Source organism: Diachasmimorpha longicaudata, chromosome 16, assembly GCF_034640455.1.
Source record: "Diachasmimorpha longicaudata isolate KC_UGA_2023 chromosome 16, iyDiaLong2, whole genome shotgun sequence".
Taxonomy (NCBI): Eukaryota; Metazoa; Arthropoda; class Insecta; order Hymenoptera; family Braconidae; genus Diachasmimorpha; species Diachasmimorpha longicaudata.
In genome coordinates, this window is record NC_087240.1 from 4,790,804 (window position 1) to 4,805,754 (window position 14,951).

At 37.9% G+C, this 14,951-nt stretch overlaps 4 protein-coding genes across 4 annotated transcripts; 1 reads left to right on the forward strand and 3 right to left on the reverse strand.

The window, feature by feature from the left end:
- Positions 1-544: 544 nt before the first annotated feature.
- On the reverse strand, positions 545-4,385 carry LOC135170145 (protein takeout-like). The gene is made up of 4 exons (XM_064135697.1): positions 4,080-4,385; positions 1,442-1,729; positions 1,215-1,364; positions 545-1,119 (listed from the first exon to the last, which is right to left on the reverse strand). Exons 1-4 carry the CDS (start codon positions 4,252-4,254, stop codon positions 968-970), a joined length of 765 nt encoding a protein of 254 aa, XP_063991767.1. The 5' UTR covers positions 4,255-4,385; the 3' UTR covers positions 545-967.
- Positions 4,386-6,084: 1,699 nt separating this feature from the next.
- Positions 6,085-8,172, reverse strand: LOC135170154 (uncharacterized). Its single transcript, XM_064135705.1, has 4 exons — positions 7,912-8,172; positions 6,893-7,155; positions 6,692-6,803; positions 6,085-6,592 (listed from the first exon to the last, which is right to left on the reverse strand). Exons 1-4 carry the CDS (start codon positions 7,970-7,972, stop codon positions 6,294-6,296), a joined length of 735 nt encoding a protein of 244 aa, XP_063991775.1. The 5' UTR covers positions 7,973-8,172; the 3' UTR covers positions 6,085-6,293.
- A 1,202-nt stretch (positions 8,173-9,374) lies between these two features.
- Positions 9,375-11,562, forward strand: LOC135170156 (protein takeout-like). Its single transcript, XM_064135706.1, has 5 exons — positions 9,375-9,586; positions 9,656-9,789; positions 10,465-10,637; positions 10,877-11,085; positions 11,244-11,562. Exons 1-5 carry the CDS (start codon positions 9,523-9,525, stop codon positions 11,393-11,395), a joined length of 732 nt encoding a protein of 243 aa, XP_063991776.1. The 5' UTR covers positions 9,375-9,522; the 3' UTR covers positions 11,396-11,562.
- Positions 11,563-13,643, reverse strand: LOC135170150 (uncharacterized). The gene is made up of 5 exons (XM_064135701.1): positions 13,483-13,643; positions 13,312-13,404; positions 12,775-13,041; positions 12,468-12,626; positions 11,563-12,296 (listed from the first exon to the last, which is right to left on the reverse strand). Exons 1-5 carry the CDS (start codon positions 13,553-13,555, stop codon positions 12,148-12,150), a joined length of 741 nt encoding a protein of 246 aa, XP_063991771.1. The 5' UTR covers positions 13,556-13,643; the 3' UTR covers positions 11,563-12,147.
- Positions 13,644-14,951: the final 1,308 nt, after the last annotated feature.

Here is a 14,951-nt window from a genome sequence, read left to right on the forward strand (position 1 = left end):
ATTAAAATTGTTTTCAAGTTGAATCGAAGGCTTTTTTTAATAATTATCGATGAAATTGTCCGGGTTAAGCACTAAATAAGTCAGTGAAGTCAGATTTTTCGAGAAAACAGTCTTTGGGACACTTTGGGATCGCAGGGGGACACGTCAATGAATTTGTCATCACGAAGTGAGAGAGTTTGTGATCACGAACCGGAGACAGGTCGAATAAGACATTTGAACCGTGCGATAGGCACAATCATGACGCAACATGTCCAACTGCTGATGTTCCTGGGCCGTAGAAGGCACCAGAAAATTGCAACCCCCTCATTACCCAGATAACTCGTGGAACTCGAATACATCGTTATCACAAATGAGTATTTTTCAGAATTCCTGGTGTTTCCTGGGCGTAAGCTTTGAGTGGCATAATAATGTATTGCCAACGAAGACGTCAAAGACTAGGGACTTAAGTCGTCATCATTGAGTTTGTTTTGACTTTTCAGTTCCCTTCTTTATTGTTCCAAAATCCTCATTTCCATTTCAACGCAAGAAAAAAAACAGTACTAACTTTTGTCTGTTCCCATACAAATTGTTTATTCAATAAATTATCGTAACGCATAACTTTGGAATAATCAATTCCTCTGTCTCTAATTCAAAATTAATTATCCTTACAATCACATCATTAAAATTACGCCTTATAAGTACTCATTACATCGAAAAAAAATACTAAAAATTTGGGGAAAATTATATCGCTCGAGTACGATCGCGTACCGAAATCTATTTAAAGCTAAATAACCATTCGCAATTGGCAGTGTTATCTGCAGCGATGATATAATTAAATAAATGTATTGAATGCTTGGAAAAAATTATGATGAATTTTAGCTGACGCTAAAATGTAACTGGATGTGGAGAGAATGAAGAATTCACTGCACTTTATCATTTATGTGCATTATGTTAACTAGTTATTATCTTTTAATCGTTATCATTACTTCTAATCAGAGATCCACGCGTCATAAGGTACTTGTGCGAACAAATTTTCGACGAATGTCGTCATTACTTGAATTAATTTACGTCGGAGTGACGGCTTCATTTCTTTCAACAGCTCTTGACTGTTGCTGTTGATGAACAGGTTCAGGGCTGCTTCTGCAATTATTTTAAGGGAGTCATTAGTCACTCTGGGCGTCGAGTGAGAAATTATCAGGACAAAAGGGGGGTAATGATTTATTTTAATTACTTACGTAGTATAGTATTGCCATCGCGGACGTTCTCCACTCCCATTTTTATATTTTGAACACTGAAGTCCATCTTCAACTGCTGTAATCTCAGGTATTTGCGGCCCTCGTTCGAATAGGGCTTCGCGCGAATGAAAATTTTCGCTTTAACGTCGTCTGAAAATCGATATAATTAATCGATAAAAATTTTTAAATCCCTGAGTCATTCAGGAATAATTAATTACAACACTCACCATATTCACCCCAATAATCTCCGGCACCACTGGCCTGCACGAGAATTAATTTTCCACTCGATCTGTACTTCGCGGCAGCACGAATTTTCGGAATACGGAGGGCCAACTGTATTTGCACTTCGTCCTCCGAAATTCTAGTCCTGAGTCCTGTGATGTCCAGGGATGAAACACCTCGGGCAGCCACATCCCGAAATTGCGCTCTGTACCCATCAGGCCCTCCTCCAAGGGCAATATGAACCTCATCTAGAATTATTGGTTCCACCTCCGGATATCCTAGCTCCGGTAATCCTGTCGGGACATCATAAAAACCATCAAAAATTGTACGAGGTAGCAAAGTCACGATTTCCCGCCACTCGCCATTTCAAACTGCGCGCAAAATTTATATTTCCTGACGTCATAAAGTACCTTCTCCCAGAGGTCAATATAATTCTGCCAATAAAATACTCTCCTCATAAAAATTTGAAAGGATTTTTAAAAGGGAATTTCTCGAATTTTGTTGTGGGACAAAATAAAAAAAATTATATTCAAAAAGAATTATTTTTTTCGCACTGTTCAGCCGCGATTTGGTACCATTTCTGAATGAAGTTGAGCAGAAAATATATTCAATTCTCATTTACATCCGCGGTATATGGGACAGTAGAGATTTACCACTCGAAATGAACCGTTATAACTTGGTTGAACACGGACACATAGTTAGAAGGTAATTAACGAATTTTGAGATGAATCTAATCTCAATCATTTGGGAATAGTTTAGGAAAGTTTAGGAATACATTCGCATAGTTTAGGAACTAATAGTTTATTTATAATTAATGACTCTTTTATTGGCGTATAGTTAGCAGGTGGAGCAGATGATAAGTTCGAATCTTAATCGGATTTGCATAGATCGATGTAACATAATTTGGGAAGTCTAAAAAACATTAATTCAGAGTTTAGGAATTAACTGTTATTATTTAATTAATGGTTTTCTAATTGTGACTGGGGTGCAGGCTGCGCATGCGCATACGCCCTTGTGGCCGAGGGTATACAGGGTCCCCTTTAGCCTCCTGCTGGTGGTGCACCGGCATGTTTTGGGGGTAATTTTGAACCGAAAAGTCCTTTTCCACTTTTCGCTCGGACGCACCCCTATCGAGATATTGGGGTGAAAAGCACGGCCAATGGGGCGCGAGAGAGAGGGGGAAAGATATTTCTCTCTCACTCATTGGCAATTTTAAAACAATCCTTTGGAGGGGGGGGGAGGTGATTAGATTAGATAATTAATGTTTAAAATTGTCGAAATAGATGTCGAAATTCCCAGGGGATGGCTCGCGATTTTCGCGGAATCCGGAGCAATAAACGTGTTTTCTTGATTATCAAGTAAACAAATGGATTTACGGCCTTTTGTCACAAGACATTTTTTGCAGAGAATCAAATTTTCTACAACAAATGTCTTATGGTGGCATCCCGTAAATCCATTAGTTTATTTAATAATTGGATTTAAAATTTTAACCAAAATCCTCAATTTATTAATAAACTTATACATTTTCGCGATTTTTACATAAGATAGTCGTTTTCTGGGTTTCGGGGGGGGGGGGTGATGATTAGACCCCCCCCCAAGGATTCTCTTGAAATTGCCAATGAGTGAGAGAGAAATATCTTTCCCCCTCTCTCTCGCGCCCCATTGGCCGTGCTTTTCACCCCAATATCTCGATAGGGGTGCGTCCGAGCGAAAAGTGGAAAAGGACTTTTCGGTTCAAAATTACCCCCAAAACATGCCGGTGCACCACCAGCAGGAGGCTAAAGGGGACCCTGTATACCCTCGGCCACAAGGGCGTATGCGCATGCGCAGCCTGCACCCCAGTCACAATTAGAAAACCATTAATTAAATAATAACAGTTAATTCCTAAACTCTGAATTAATGTTTTTTAGACTTCCCAAATTATGTTACATCGATCTATGCAAATCCGATTAAGATTCGAACTTATCATCTGCTCCACCTGCTAACTATACGCCAATAAAAGAGTCATTAATTATAAATAAACTATTAGTTCCTAAACTATGCGAATGTATTCCTAAACTTTCCTAAACTATTCCCAAATGATTGAGATTAGATTCATCTCAAAATTCGTTAATTACCTTCTAACTATGTGTCCGTTGGTTGAACGGACGTACGATTTCCTTTCGGCACAATTTCAGAATGTCAGAGGCTCCATACGCCGGTATCATCAAATACCGTAGTCGATAAACCAGATTCCTGCCGATCTCGCATTTTTTAAATTCACCCAGCCCCTCACCAATGCATCAATCACCCAAATCAATTAAATTCATCCTAAATGACATCGAATGACATAAGCCCACAAATTTTCAACGTAGAACTTCTAATTAAAATCGAAAAATAATTATAAAACTTCATTTTATAATTTTAAAAAATCGACGTCCTCATTAAGTTAACATGGGCCCTCACAAAAAATCACTAATTATATTTTTTAGATTTTTTCGCGAGAATTTGCAACAAATTTCGTTAAAAACAAATAAAATCGCATGAGAATTGAACGCAAACCATTTTCGCCGCATTTTACCGATCAATAATCCTCTTCCGTACAATAATCCCTGGGAGAGGTGAATATTTTTCATTATAAACATATTAATTATTCATATTTACCACTTGCAAATTTCTTGGTGAGAGCATTGGCGGATCTCGCGAGACAGGCTTCGAGTTCTGGATCACTTCTGGAGCAGGGTTCGATAAATTCCAGTCCCCTGTACTTTCCAATGGCATCAGCACAGTGGAGAATCATTAAACCCCACGCAAAACACTTCAAACCGACTCCCCCCATAATTAATATATATTTTTTAAACGTAGATCAACCCTCGGTGTCTAACGAACTGAATAGCTGACCCAAATCCGAGCGGCCGAGACTGAAGGACAAATTGATAGAACGACTTCCTCAGGAATGAACGAACCGATGGTGATGCGTTGGGACTTATAGCACCTTGACATTGGGGGAAGCAACGCTATTGGAGGTGAAATGGAGTGATGGTAGTGGGGTTTAAACACCAGACGCAATTCTACAGTCAACTTTCTTCGAAACCGCCTAATGAAACCTGTCGATGGTTTTACGAGCAAAACAATAATTCAAGGGAGCACATAAACAATAATTAAAATTGAAAATTTTGCGTCGAGAATTCCCCGAGTCATCGGCATAAGTCTGATCCGAAATGATATTAATTGCGGTCTGTCATAAGTAATTAAATATTTTAATAGTGGAATTTGTTGAAAACCCCATGGGAGGGTCAGCAACACCAACTTGCACTTTTCCGCACGATTCGAAGAGTTTCATTTACTGAGTGAAACTTTCATTGCTGCTGAGGAGAGTAAAAGTAGGGCTGACAGTTGCGAATAGCTGTTAGGATTGATTTAGCGGATTAATGATCGTTTGTACCCCAACGTTACCGGCGAAGCGGGAGGAAAATGCCACTTTGCGCCCGCCGGGAGGGAAAATTTCTTTTCCGTGAACCGCACGTCCGTAATTCGCGGGTTATCGATGGAGTGATGTAAACGGACTTTCCATCGATTATTAATCAATAAAAAAATAAACAGGTCCAGTATAACGATTTCGAAAACCTCTATTTCACTCATCAAATAATCGAATATGATGTGTCTGTATATTTTGAATGTATCCTAACTCTTAATTTACAGTAACTGTAAAAAAGAGAAATTCGTGCCTTAAAATCATAAAAAACAAACGTAAATGATACTCTATATGTACATAAATACAATCCAATTCATACTTATGTATTATTTTTGTTTGAAAAAACAGTCATTCATTTTTTTACGTGTTACTAATGTAATAAAAATTAGTGAAAGTGAAAATTGATAAGATTTATAGTTCTAGTATCCGCAGAAAGAAAGTTCTGGGGAAAGAAATATCGAAAAATTACAGTTGTCAGTGTTTTGATGGATTTTTAATCCATATTACCGCATCTGATTGGACTATCATGAAATTTTCGAGGAGGATCTCATCATAACTCCCCCAGATCCATCATCGAAGACCTCTGATGTACCCAAATGAGTTAATGGGGCAATTAAGTATGGCCGACATGATTAAAGTAACTTGCTATTACCAGTGTCATTGACGTCACTATTCCATACACATCACTAATTTATTATTTCATTATATTCATTTCAATTCTTTTCTATTTTTGGTTCGACGTTAATCCTGTCAAACGCACCAAATATTGTTGATGTTGGTCGGTCTTTTTTATGAATAGTCAGGCAATATAATAATAACAGTTGTAATGTTTTTGATTATTTTTCATGGTAATCGAATGGACTTTCATCAGACGCTGATCAAACCTGTCGAACTCGACTCGATGGAGATGGAGCTATGGCTGTACTTTGATAAAAGAATGTGGGGTCAGAGACCGTACAGTATCGCGGGAATGTCTCAAGGTAAACAGCTAACGATTTAAAGACAACTCGCCCTTCTTTTCAGCCCTGTTTTCCAATGGCCATTCTGTCTTCACAACTTATGGAATTTCGAGAGGACAACGAAATGGAGTTACTCAGGCGGAAAATTCATAGGCCATAAAATATAAACTCAGGAAAAAATACTGTCCCAAGAACATTTGCCAATTACTAGACGAAATAATTTTTTCCCTCTGAGTCGACAGCAAAATCAATTACAAATATATTTTATCCATATATACAAGCAACAATGTAAAACAAATTAATAGAAATTTGGGAATCAACCCTCGAGTGATCACAGATGGGCATCGGGCCACGCTGTTGAGTATTTTTATGATAACTGATGGAGTTAATTGTCAACTGACAGTTTAGGAACTCGTCACTGGTGTCAGAAATACGTTAAATTGTTTAGGAATTTTTCACGGATTTTTTTCTGACGATTTTGTCGAATGGAAAATCGGAAAATGCTCGACCGAAGATGTCGGTGAATGCGCTGGACACCAAATCGTTGATGATACCACGTGTCATGACAAAACCCGGTTGCCAAGCGCCGTTGATTATCCTGTCTACGATACTCTCGATGAATGATCGGCCTTGAACCAGGTTCGTGATGTGAAGCTTTAGATCACGAATCGTCTGAACCTCCACACGTACAGTTAACTTTGAGCCCGGGCGTTTGGTAACTGTTGTTGTTTGTACAAGGTCATCTGTCAACAGTAACAAAAAAATATTAATGTTTTTCTGGTGTCATTATCGCAGCAGCGAGTGGCTCCTTGAGTGTATAATTTTTTAAATTTAAAACTTACACAAATCTAACGTGAATTTCCCGTTGTTGATCATCCTGGGGCCCAAAATATTCCCTCGGAATTCGTAATCACCGTTCAGGAACTTTGCTGGGAAACTTTGAGTATAAACAACCTTGAGAAAAAATTAGCAGGCGATATAAACCAGTTGAGGAATTGTCAGTTTCGTGAAATAAGTAATTGTTGAGGATCAATGAGAATTACTTTGTAATTGGGCAAATCGCTGACGAATTTCGTTACTTTACTGGCGGTCCAGCCACTCTCGGTGATGTTCCTCAGTGTCAAGCCGAACCCAAAGTTGGGTAGTCCTCTCTGGACCGTCGTCTCCTTAGCGAAAAATGGATCGAACGGCGCGATATTGTACTTAGGTACACCTGTTTTGAAATAGGGTCTGACGGCATTCAGGCCCTCCCTGATGCAGGCGTCGAAGCCACTGACGTCTGGGTAACAGCTCCTGAAGGCATCCTCTGCGTCAACGCATTCCCAAAGTCAATTAAAAATTAATTTCAATTGGGAAATATTCATTGAAAATGGAGATGTGAATTTTTCTGGCACTCGACCTAATTATGGCTGTCATAGGACATGAGAGTTGACAAAAGAACCTCTTTGAAAGTAAATTGTTAATTTACTCCCAACATATTACAGAAACATTTGCTGCCGATCTCCGGTATGAAAGTACCTCAACGCATTCACCAATAGCGTTTTATTATGTATTGAATCTATCGTTACAGCTGTGTACATTGAACATTCCTGATGAATATTATTTATTGAAAGCCTGACTGCAGGATCTGTCCCAGTTAAAAATATTAAATTTAAAATGCAGACTTTTCCCCACAACTGTCACCCAAAAATTATATAAAAATCTGCATGTGATACATCGAAACCAATTTCCAATTCCAATTACGCAAACTCTGTTTCACTTTCACCCCGAAATATCGATATCTCGAGCATCACCAATGAATTTTAGTACACAATCATCCCCAGTGGATAATTATTTCAATTTATCGTTTAACTGACCCTCGCAACAGTCAACAATTGTTTATTTCCACGAAGCAATCAAGCGCACGATCACGCAGCGACAGAGGAACTGGAAATTTCTCAGTATTTTTCATGGAACCCAACAATTTTATGGTTTACCCCAAACGAAACGTAATGAATGGGTACGTTGGGTAGAGAAAAATTGTGAAAATAGAGAAAATCAATGGGGTAAATAAAGTACTTACCAAATTCCGCGGAGAACGCCCCAATTACCCAAAATGACACAATGGTAAGTGCTCGTAGCATGTTTTAACGTTGTTCACTCACACTCACTGATATTATTTTGTCTTACACCCAATCGGTCCACCGGGTCTATCCGGTGCAGTTACTTAGGTACGAGACAATTCACATGTACAACATACAAACATCAAACAACCTCGCTCGTAGCCCGGTGCTCGCGCTTTCACTCTCGGCAATGTATCTGAGATCGCTCCTTTAATTCCACTTATTTTTTCGTTGGTGAATTATATAATTTTTCGGTTTTATTTCGGAAGGGGCTTTTACAGGTGGTGGAGTGTGGCTTCTTCGGGGAGGGGGTTGATAGAATTTCAGGTATTGGTCCGACCTTTGGAGACTTGTCGTCCAGTGCAGTCCATTGGAGATGAGATACTTGGTTTTGTTTTTTTATTATTTTCTCCAGTGGACTTTTTATTTGTAATTGGGGGGGAAATAATGGAACATTGAAGCGGATTTTTTCGTCCTACGGAAGCATTTTATCTCACTTTAATCGAACATTCATGAAGTTGGTTGAATTAGAGCTAGAACTGGAATATTATAAACATTTATCTAGCAAATTTTATTCTGTTTCAAGATCGTATTTTAGTCGTTTTAATTTAATTACTGGGAATATATTCTCCGTTGACTTTTAAAAAATTTGTAAACGTGTACTGAGCTCAGTGAAAACTTATAGTCAATTAATTTTTTTAAAGAGATTTTTTAATCAATTTTTAATCGGAATTTTGCGTCATTTGTTCCCACGTTTCGACGAAAAATGATGTGATTACGTGAGTTAATTCACACTTGTGATAAGCCGGGATTATGAAGTGGTAATGGACCACGTAATACTGTGCATTATGTGGAGATACAGAGAGATTGTCTACCCGGAGCGGGGATTACTCCACTCCATTTCTCTTTCTTATTTTTCCCCTGTTCCTTGTTTCCCATGTTTTCTACTCCTCATTTGAGAAAATTGAGCATTATCTATAATGAAAGTTCGTCAATGAGAAACCATGAATGGTAATTACGAATGACGAAACTTCATTCAGGCATTTGTTAAACATTATACAACTCTAATACCACATTTTCATTTCAGGAGTCATCAGTGTCTTTCCTTCCCAAAACGAATGATTTTTTTTCTCGATTATTTTGTACGTAACTTTGTAATTTTACAACTGAGTGTCACTTCGCGAAAAAGTATGCGATAGTCACTGAATTGTTGCGGAGTTTATTACGTCTCAAATTGCATAAAAATTCAAGTTCATTTGGCAATTTATCTCTTAACAATTCGCCTCGAAGTCACAAAATTTTTTCGGTTATTTCTGTCCAACTTTTCTCGTCCCGCGTAAATATCAAATTATGGAATTGTCAACTACCTGATAAGACAATGATTACACTCATACCCAGGTAAGACAAAAGCGAGTGCAATGTTCATTGGTGCACCAGTGAAAGTATTCTCCACTGACTGCAACTAGCATCTGCATTTCTTCGTTCGACTTGACTTATAACGCACCGAGCTTTCCCACTTACAATATCCAGTAATTTTTCATAAAGAAAATCGAAGATTCAATCACCGCACCATGTTTTTCCCTATCGGACTAATCGTGACATATTTCGTGGCATTCAGTGCTTCCCAGACACCTCGTAAATATTTTAAACTCTATTCCATAAACCCAGTAATTTTAGCATAATAAATATTTTTTTATTCTTCAGCTGAGTATGTTAAACAGTGCTCCAGAAGTGATCCACAATTGAAATCCTGTTTGATCGATGCTCTTCATCACCTGAGACCTTATCTCAAGGATGGAATACCAGAAATCGAATTACCATCGGTAGAACCATTCAAGGTACGTTGTTCCTTAAAAAAAAATTGTTCATTACACTGTGAGTAATTATTAAAAATTTTGAGAGGTCCTTATTGCAACGATTTCACTAGAAAATTAATCAAATCAATTGAATTGAATTTAATCCATTGAAAATTAAAATTTATTTCATTTCAGTCACTTCCTTAATAATGTTTATCTTGATATCAATCTCCAGAAATCATCACATGATCTCCGGTCATATAAAATTACCAAAAGGGCTTCTGATTTTCTGTATCGATAATTTCAATACAAATAAGCCCGCAATCATTGCACTGATGACGAAAAAAGCACTAATGCACATCTGGGAAAAACATTTACAGTCTCTTTGTTGCAATCACTTGTTAATTGTATCGTCGATAGATAATCTGGACAGGAAACACAGGAAGTCGTTTTAGAAATATCGTCGTGTACAAAAAAAATCTTGCGACATGTTGCTGCGTAACGAATTGTCAACCAATACCACGAGAAAAAATTCCAATGCTGATAAAAGGATTTTTTTACTGGAATATGAACTTTTACCGAACTTGCAAAAATTCTCTTCACGTATCAATTTAGTTAGTGAACAAATTATGCAGCTGTGAAGATCAATTTCCTCTTTATTTATTTATTCTAGTTCTTGTTTATTAAAATCTCCTGGTTTTTTCATTTTCTGAACAGATGGATGAGCTGACCCTCTCCCTAACAGGTGGCATAAATGGCTACAGAGTGCAACTGCGAGAGCTTTTCGTCAAAGGCGCCAGTAACTTCACTGTCATGAACATAAAGCTGGGGTCTCCCTTTGAGGCGATTGTGACGATGCCAGTACTGGCACTGAATGCCAATTACCAGAGGTGAGTTATCCACGAAGACAATTAGACGAAATTTTTCCAAATTTACTAATAATTAAAAATACCAGGAGCACTGGGATCACCTGGACCCACATCACAAATTGTTCCTTAAACAATCAGCGAACCTCTAATTATTTTGGAGGTCTATTATCGATGAAAACATTTCGATAAAATTATCGATTGCATACAAGTCCTTTTGATTGGATACAAGTCAATGGAGTGATGAATCCTAAATGTTTCAGTTCTGGAGTGTTAATTATTCTTCCTGCGAGCAGTAACGGCACATTCCACGCCAGATTCGATTACGTTGAGGCCCTGGTCAGGGGCACGTTGTCCACGTCCATTAAGGATGGGAAAACCTATCTTCATGTGGAGGAACTTGATGTGCAATTACGTGTTAAGGACGTATTCATGCGCGTCAGGAAAGACTCCACTCGCAATCGCATAATCAGTGAGTACTGAATTTTTATTTTTCACAATTTCCGATTTCGCGATTTCCCTGCGAAGTCGAGTCATTCTCAGAATAAATGAGGAACTTCTCTAAAATTTTCTTTACCCAGTCCTGGAGGGACTCGATAATTAATCAATGGAACATCTTAACTCCTCAAGGTGAAGCAACGAATTTGTTCCTCCGGGAAAATGGCCAGGAGGTGCTAAAGATCATGGAGCCACAGTTGAAGAAGAAACTGTCAGTATTATTTTCAGGTATTGTCAATCAATTACTTCGGCATGTGCCAGTGGAGACGTTCCTCCTACCGTAACAGTGAGATAACAAAACTCATCTCAATTAGTTTCTGTTCTTCGATAGTTTTTTTTTTATCTGCTGGTGAATGTTACAAGATAAGCTGATATATCTCCGTTGACAGTAGTCAATTAATATGACAGATATACAGTAGGAATATAAAATGTAAAATGGTGGTTAAATTAATTGACTTTTACAGGTGTTTTTAAAATTTATTTTCATTAATTCATTCGTCTTGTGCAAAAATTGAATTATGAATTGAAATGTTGGAAAACATTTCGCAGTGAATGGAACTTTCCACTCGGGACTTTCTAAATGATGGCAGAGTTGACGCCTTAACCCGTCATTTTTTGTCTTTATTCGTATATTTTTCTCTTCTTTAATAGTTTCTTCGGTCTTCAGTAGCTGAATTACCAAGATTTCTAAACTTCAACTCAATATTACAAAAGATTTAATTACGATTGCCAGGAATTGTGAATGGTGAATTCGCAATCGAAGGAAACTCACTTTTGAGCAAATACAATTCAGTAGTAAAATAGTGAAAAGGCATATCGAGTCATCAATTGGTGAATTATCCAGCAGTGAAGAGTGGATTGAGGTGAAAATGTTGAAAGACATTTTGTCATTCGCACATTTTTCCTGAAACCACTTGTTATTGAGATGATTGCACATTTGAGATAAATGCCCTATTTAGGTTGTTCATTGCCACTATTCTGCCGAATTATTTCAAGGAGAAATAGAATAAATTGGTAAGTAAATGCTCCTTTTGGCTCAAGGGAAGGTCTTCGAGAATGCCAGATTGGCGAAGATTCCGTTGACGAGATCTTTAAGACTAGCATTCCAGGTTTTTGCTGCAAATGGCAGCATTCCACGGTAGAGGATCTCCCAGTATTCATTTGCGAAACTAAGAGCTGATCTCGCTGTAAAAAAATTAATAATCATCCCTGATCAAAGTGGCCATTATCCCCCCTAATTACCTTCCATTAATCTAGGTGACAATGATCATATTTTGTCAATGGGAAGGCCCCAGAATCGCTTATTCTGTTCATAATTTAACTCTCATACAGAACTGAGCAATTTTTTGTACTTACTGAGCTGCTGATTTCCATTGAACAAATCAGAGGCCCAAATTTTCATGTCTCCGACCTCTGGCGTGAGGCTGAGCCTCTCCACTACCCATCTGTCACTAATTACTGGCCCTTCAAGTACGAGCATGCACCTGACGTCTGTCATGCTGACGTTGAATTGTCCTGCACAGGAAATAGCAAAACATAACTTCAAAATATTTATTGTGCGAATATTTTCCTGCCAATGTCTGCATCATAGAGAGTAAAAATGTTTTGTAATCCCTGGAGACATTCGTAGACATTCTTTCGAGGTCCTGAAGAAGGGACTTACCTTTTCCACCAATTCGGAAGGCCCCGATGGTACCCTCCGCCTTGTAGTCACCCTCGATGAGGACCTTGGGTATCTCATAGTCAATGTCGAGGCGGAAGTGATCGTCCTCGTGGTAGGGCCTCAACGACAAGAAACGAGCTTTTGCTAGACCATACGATTTCGAGTTTCTCACTGATATTCTTCCAGTCACTTCACCAACCGCGAAATTGTTATTGGATACGTCCACCACGAAGGGATCCAACTGGGGCACATTGAGCTCAGGAATGCCTTAATCATATTAATTACTGCATGATTAATTATGCGTGATTTTAATTGTCGTATGTAATCGCAATAGAGTGATATAATTTATTGACATTTGGGGCTTAGAAAAAAAATCGAAAGATGTACTTTACGGTACCTGAGGACATTCAGAGTTATTTAGAGTAAATCTGTCTTCAAGTTTCTCAGGGAATTCGATAATTAAAGGAATAGTGGAATTCTACCACTTCTCGCACACGAAATTTTAGTGGAAATTAAATAATTTTGGTCAAGACCCACCGTTAACGAAAATTGGCCAGGATTCCTGAATGGCAAGCCTCAAGCATGAAGCGTAATCATCAGAATCCTTCTTGCACGTCTTGACAGCCTCCGCTGGAAGAACAACAAAACTCATAGAAAACGTAGAAATTCCACGTAAAAATAGTTAAGGATTTGGAAAAAAAAACTTACGTAAATCAACTTCACGTGAATGGACATGAACAGACACACAAATCGCGATAATAATTACCTTCCAAAGTGCCATATTTACACAGATTCAATGAAAACAATATGAGAAAATGACAGGTCTGGCACTAACTTGGGATGCGAGAGGCCCACTGTTTCACTTTATATAGTTTTTCGAGCCCAAGGACTCGGAGCCGTGTGTCGAGTAGTTGCGTTGCAAAATTGCATGTCATTAAAGTCCAGAAGAAAAAAAAGTAACTGAGGGTGGGGGAGAGGTGGATGCAGGTGCAACTGAGAAATACTAATGATGAATGTTGCTGGTGAATAGGGATAAATGCATTTATGAATTTGATTTTTTGATTTTTTTTTCTTTCTTCATTTTATTACTGTTTATGCGAACGAGTTAAGAGAGGAAAGAAGGAAGGCAGTTAAGTCGTTAAGACTGAGGTTTGAGGGGCTATTAAAATACATCTTTTATTTTATTGATGGATCTTCAGTGTCAATTAGCTGAGAATAATATTCACTCGCATTACTTAATTTGACACTCACTTGTTTATTGATAGTTGGGATTATTCTTTTACATTTTTCCACTTCAATGCCCATGAAAATTCCCATTGTTTTTTTCCTGCATTCCCCATTTGTAATGGGAATATTTATTCAACGAGGTTTGTTAATTAGGTGATCACCTTGGCCCGTGCGGCCTTAATAAAGTCTCGAGGGACGTGTTTGGTAAATTTTGCAGGAATAAACAATCAAATGATGATTGTTAGAAAATTAGGAAAAAATAATTCTTCAGTTATATTTCGGAGGCTTTTTCGTCTGCGATGACTCGCTCTACAGTGATTTCTCAGGTATTTTGTAAACAAATTTTTAAACTATTTTTCCCCACCCCCTCCCCGGCTATTGCAGCACACTCCCTGTATGGGTAACACGTACTATCGGAAATTGTGAACCGCACCTCTCCCTTACATTGCTGACGTAACATTTGAATACCCCCCAAACATCAACAAGTCGTAAATGGTATTAGTTATCTTTTGATTAACTTTTTCATCACTTTTTTTTTTAATTCCAATGCCACCGAGGATTTCCATATTTTTTTCCATCCCACATTTTGATCACGTACATCTTCTCTATTTACTATTCTCTATCATTTTTTTTTTGTTTCAATGCCACCAAAAATTCCATAGTATTATTTTTAATATTTTGATTGCGTGTTACTTTTATATTTACTCTATCCCCCTCCATTCTGCGGTTTAATGTCGTCAGATAGAAATTACAATTCTTGCAGTGGTTTACAAAATTATATATAATAATTCATTTCTTTATTCTCGATGTTCCTTCACGAATATTAAATTTAAAATACAATGAAATAAAATATCGTCATTGTTTGCCGGTTGTTATTGACTTTCGCAAGATGAGGGATGGAATAAAAAATGTGGAAACTGCACCTATTTTTCCAAGATGAATTGTTCACG

What these genes read in the sequence shown, in the direction of transcription:
- LOC135170145 (XM_064135697.1), bottom strand. Translation starts at nt 4,254, where the DNA reads ATGGGGGGAGTCGGTTTGAAGTGTTTTGCGTGGGGTTTAATGATTCTC. An exon ending in AGATTATTGGGGTGAATATG is followed by an intron (nt 1,365 to 1,441) that starts GTGAGTGTTGTA and finishes ATCGATTTTCAG; the next exon opens with ACGACGTTAAAGCGAAAATT. An exon ending in CGATGGCAATACTATACTAC is followed by an intron (nt 1,120 to 1,214) that starts GTAAGTAATTAA and finishes AAATAATTGCAG; the next exon opens with AAGCAGCCCTGAACCTGTTC.
- LOC135170154 (XM_064135705.1), bottom strand. Translation starts at nt 7,972, where the DNA reads ATGCTACGAGCACTTACCATTGTGTCATTTTGGGTAATTGGGGCGTTC. An exon ending in GGCGTTCTCCGCGGAATTTG is followed by an intron (nt 7,156 to 7,911) that starts GTAAGTACTTTA and finishes GCGTTGACGCAG; the next exon opens with AGGATGCCTTCAGGAGCTGT. An exon ending in GCGATTTGCCCAATTACAAA is followed by an intron (nt 6,804 to 6,892) that starts GTAATTCTCATT and finishes TTTTTTCTCAAG; the next exon opens with GTTGTTTATACTCAAAGTTT.
- LOC135170156 (XM_064135706.1), top strand. Translation starts at nt 9,523, where the DNA reads ATGTTTTTCCCTATCGGACTAATCGTGACATATTTCGTGGCATTCAGT. An exon ending in CATCGGTAGAACCATTCAAG is followed by an intron (nt 9,790 to 10,464) that starts GTACGTTGTTCC and finishes TTTTCTGAACAG; the next exon opens with ATGGATGAGCTGACCCTCTC. An exon ending in CTGAATGCCAATTACCAGAG is followed by an intron (nt 10,638 to 10,876) that starts GTGAGTTATCCA and finishes TAAATGTTTCAG; the next exon opens with TTCTGGAGTGTTAATTATTC.
- LOC135170150 (XM_064135701.1), bottom strand. Translation starts at nt 13,555, where the DNA reads ATGGCACTTTGGAAGGTAATTATTATCGCGATTTGTGTGTCTGTTCAT. An exon ending in CTGGCCAATTTTCGTTAACG is followed by an intron (nt 13,042 to 13,311) that starts GTGGGTCTTGAC and finishes AATATGATTAAG; the next exon opens with GCATTCCTGAGCTCAATGTG. An exon ending in CAATGGAAATCAGCAGCTCA is followed by an intron (nt 12,297 to 12,467) that starts GTAAGTACAAAA and finishes ATTTTTTTACAG; the next exon opens with CGAGATCAGCTCTTAGTTTC.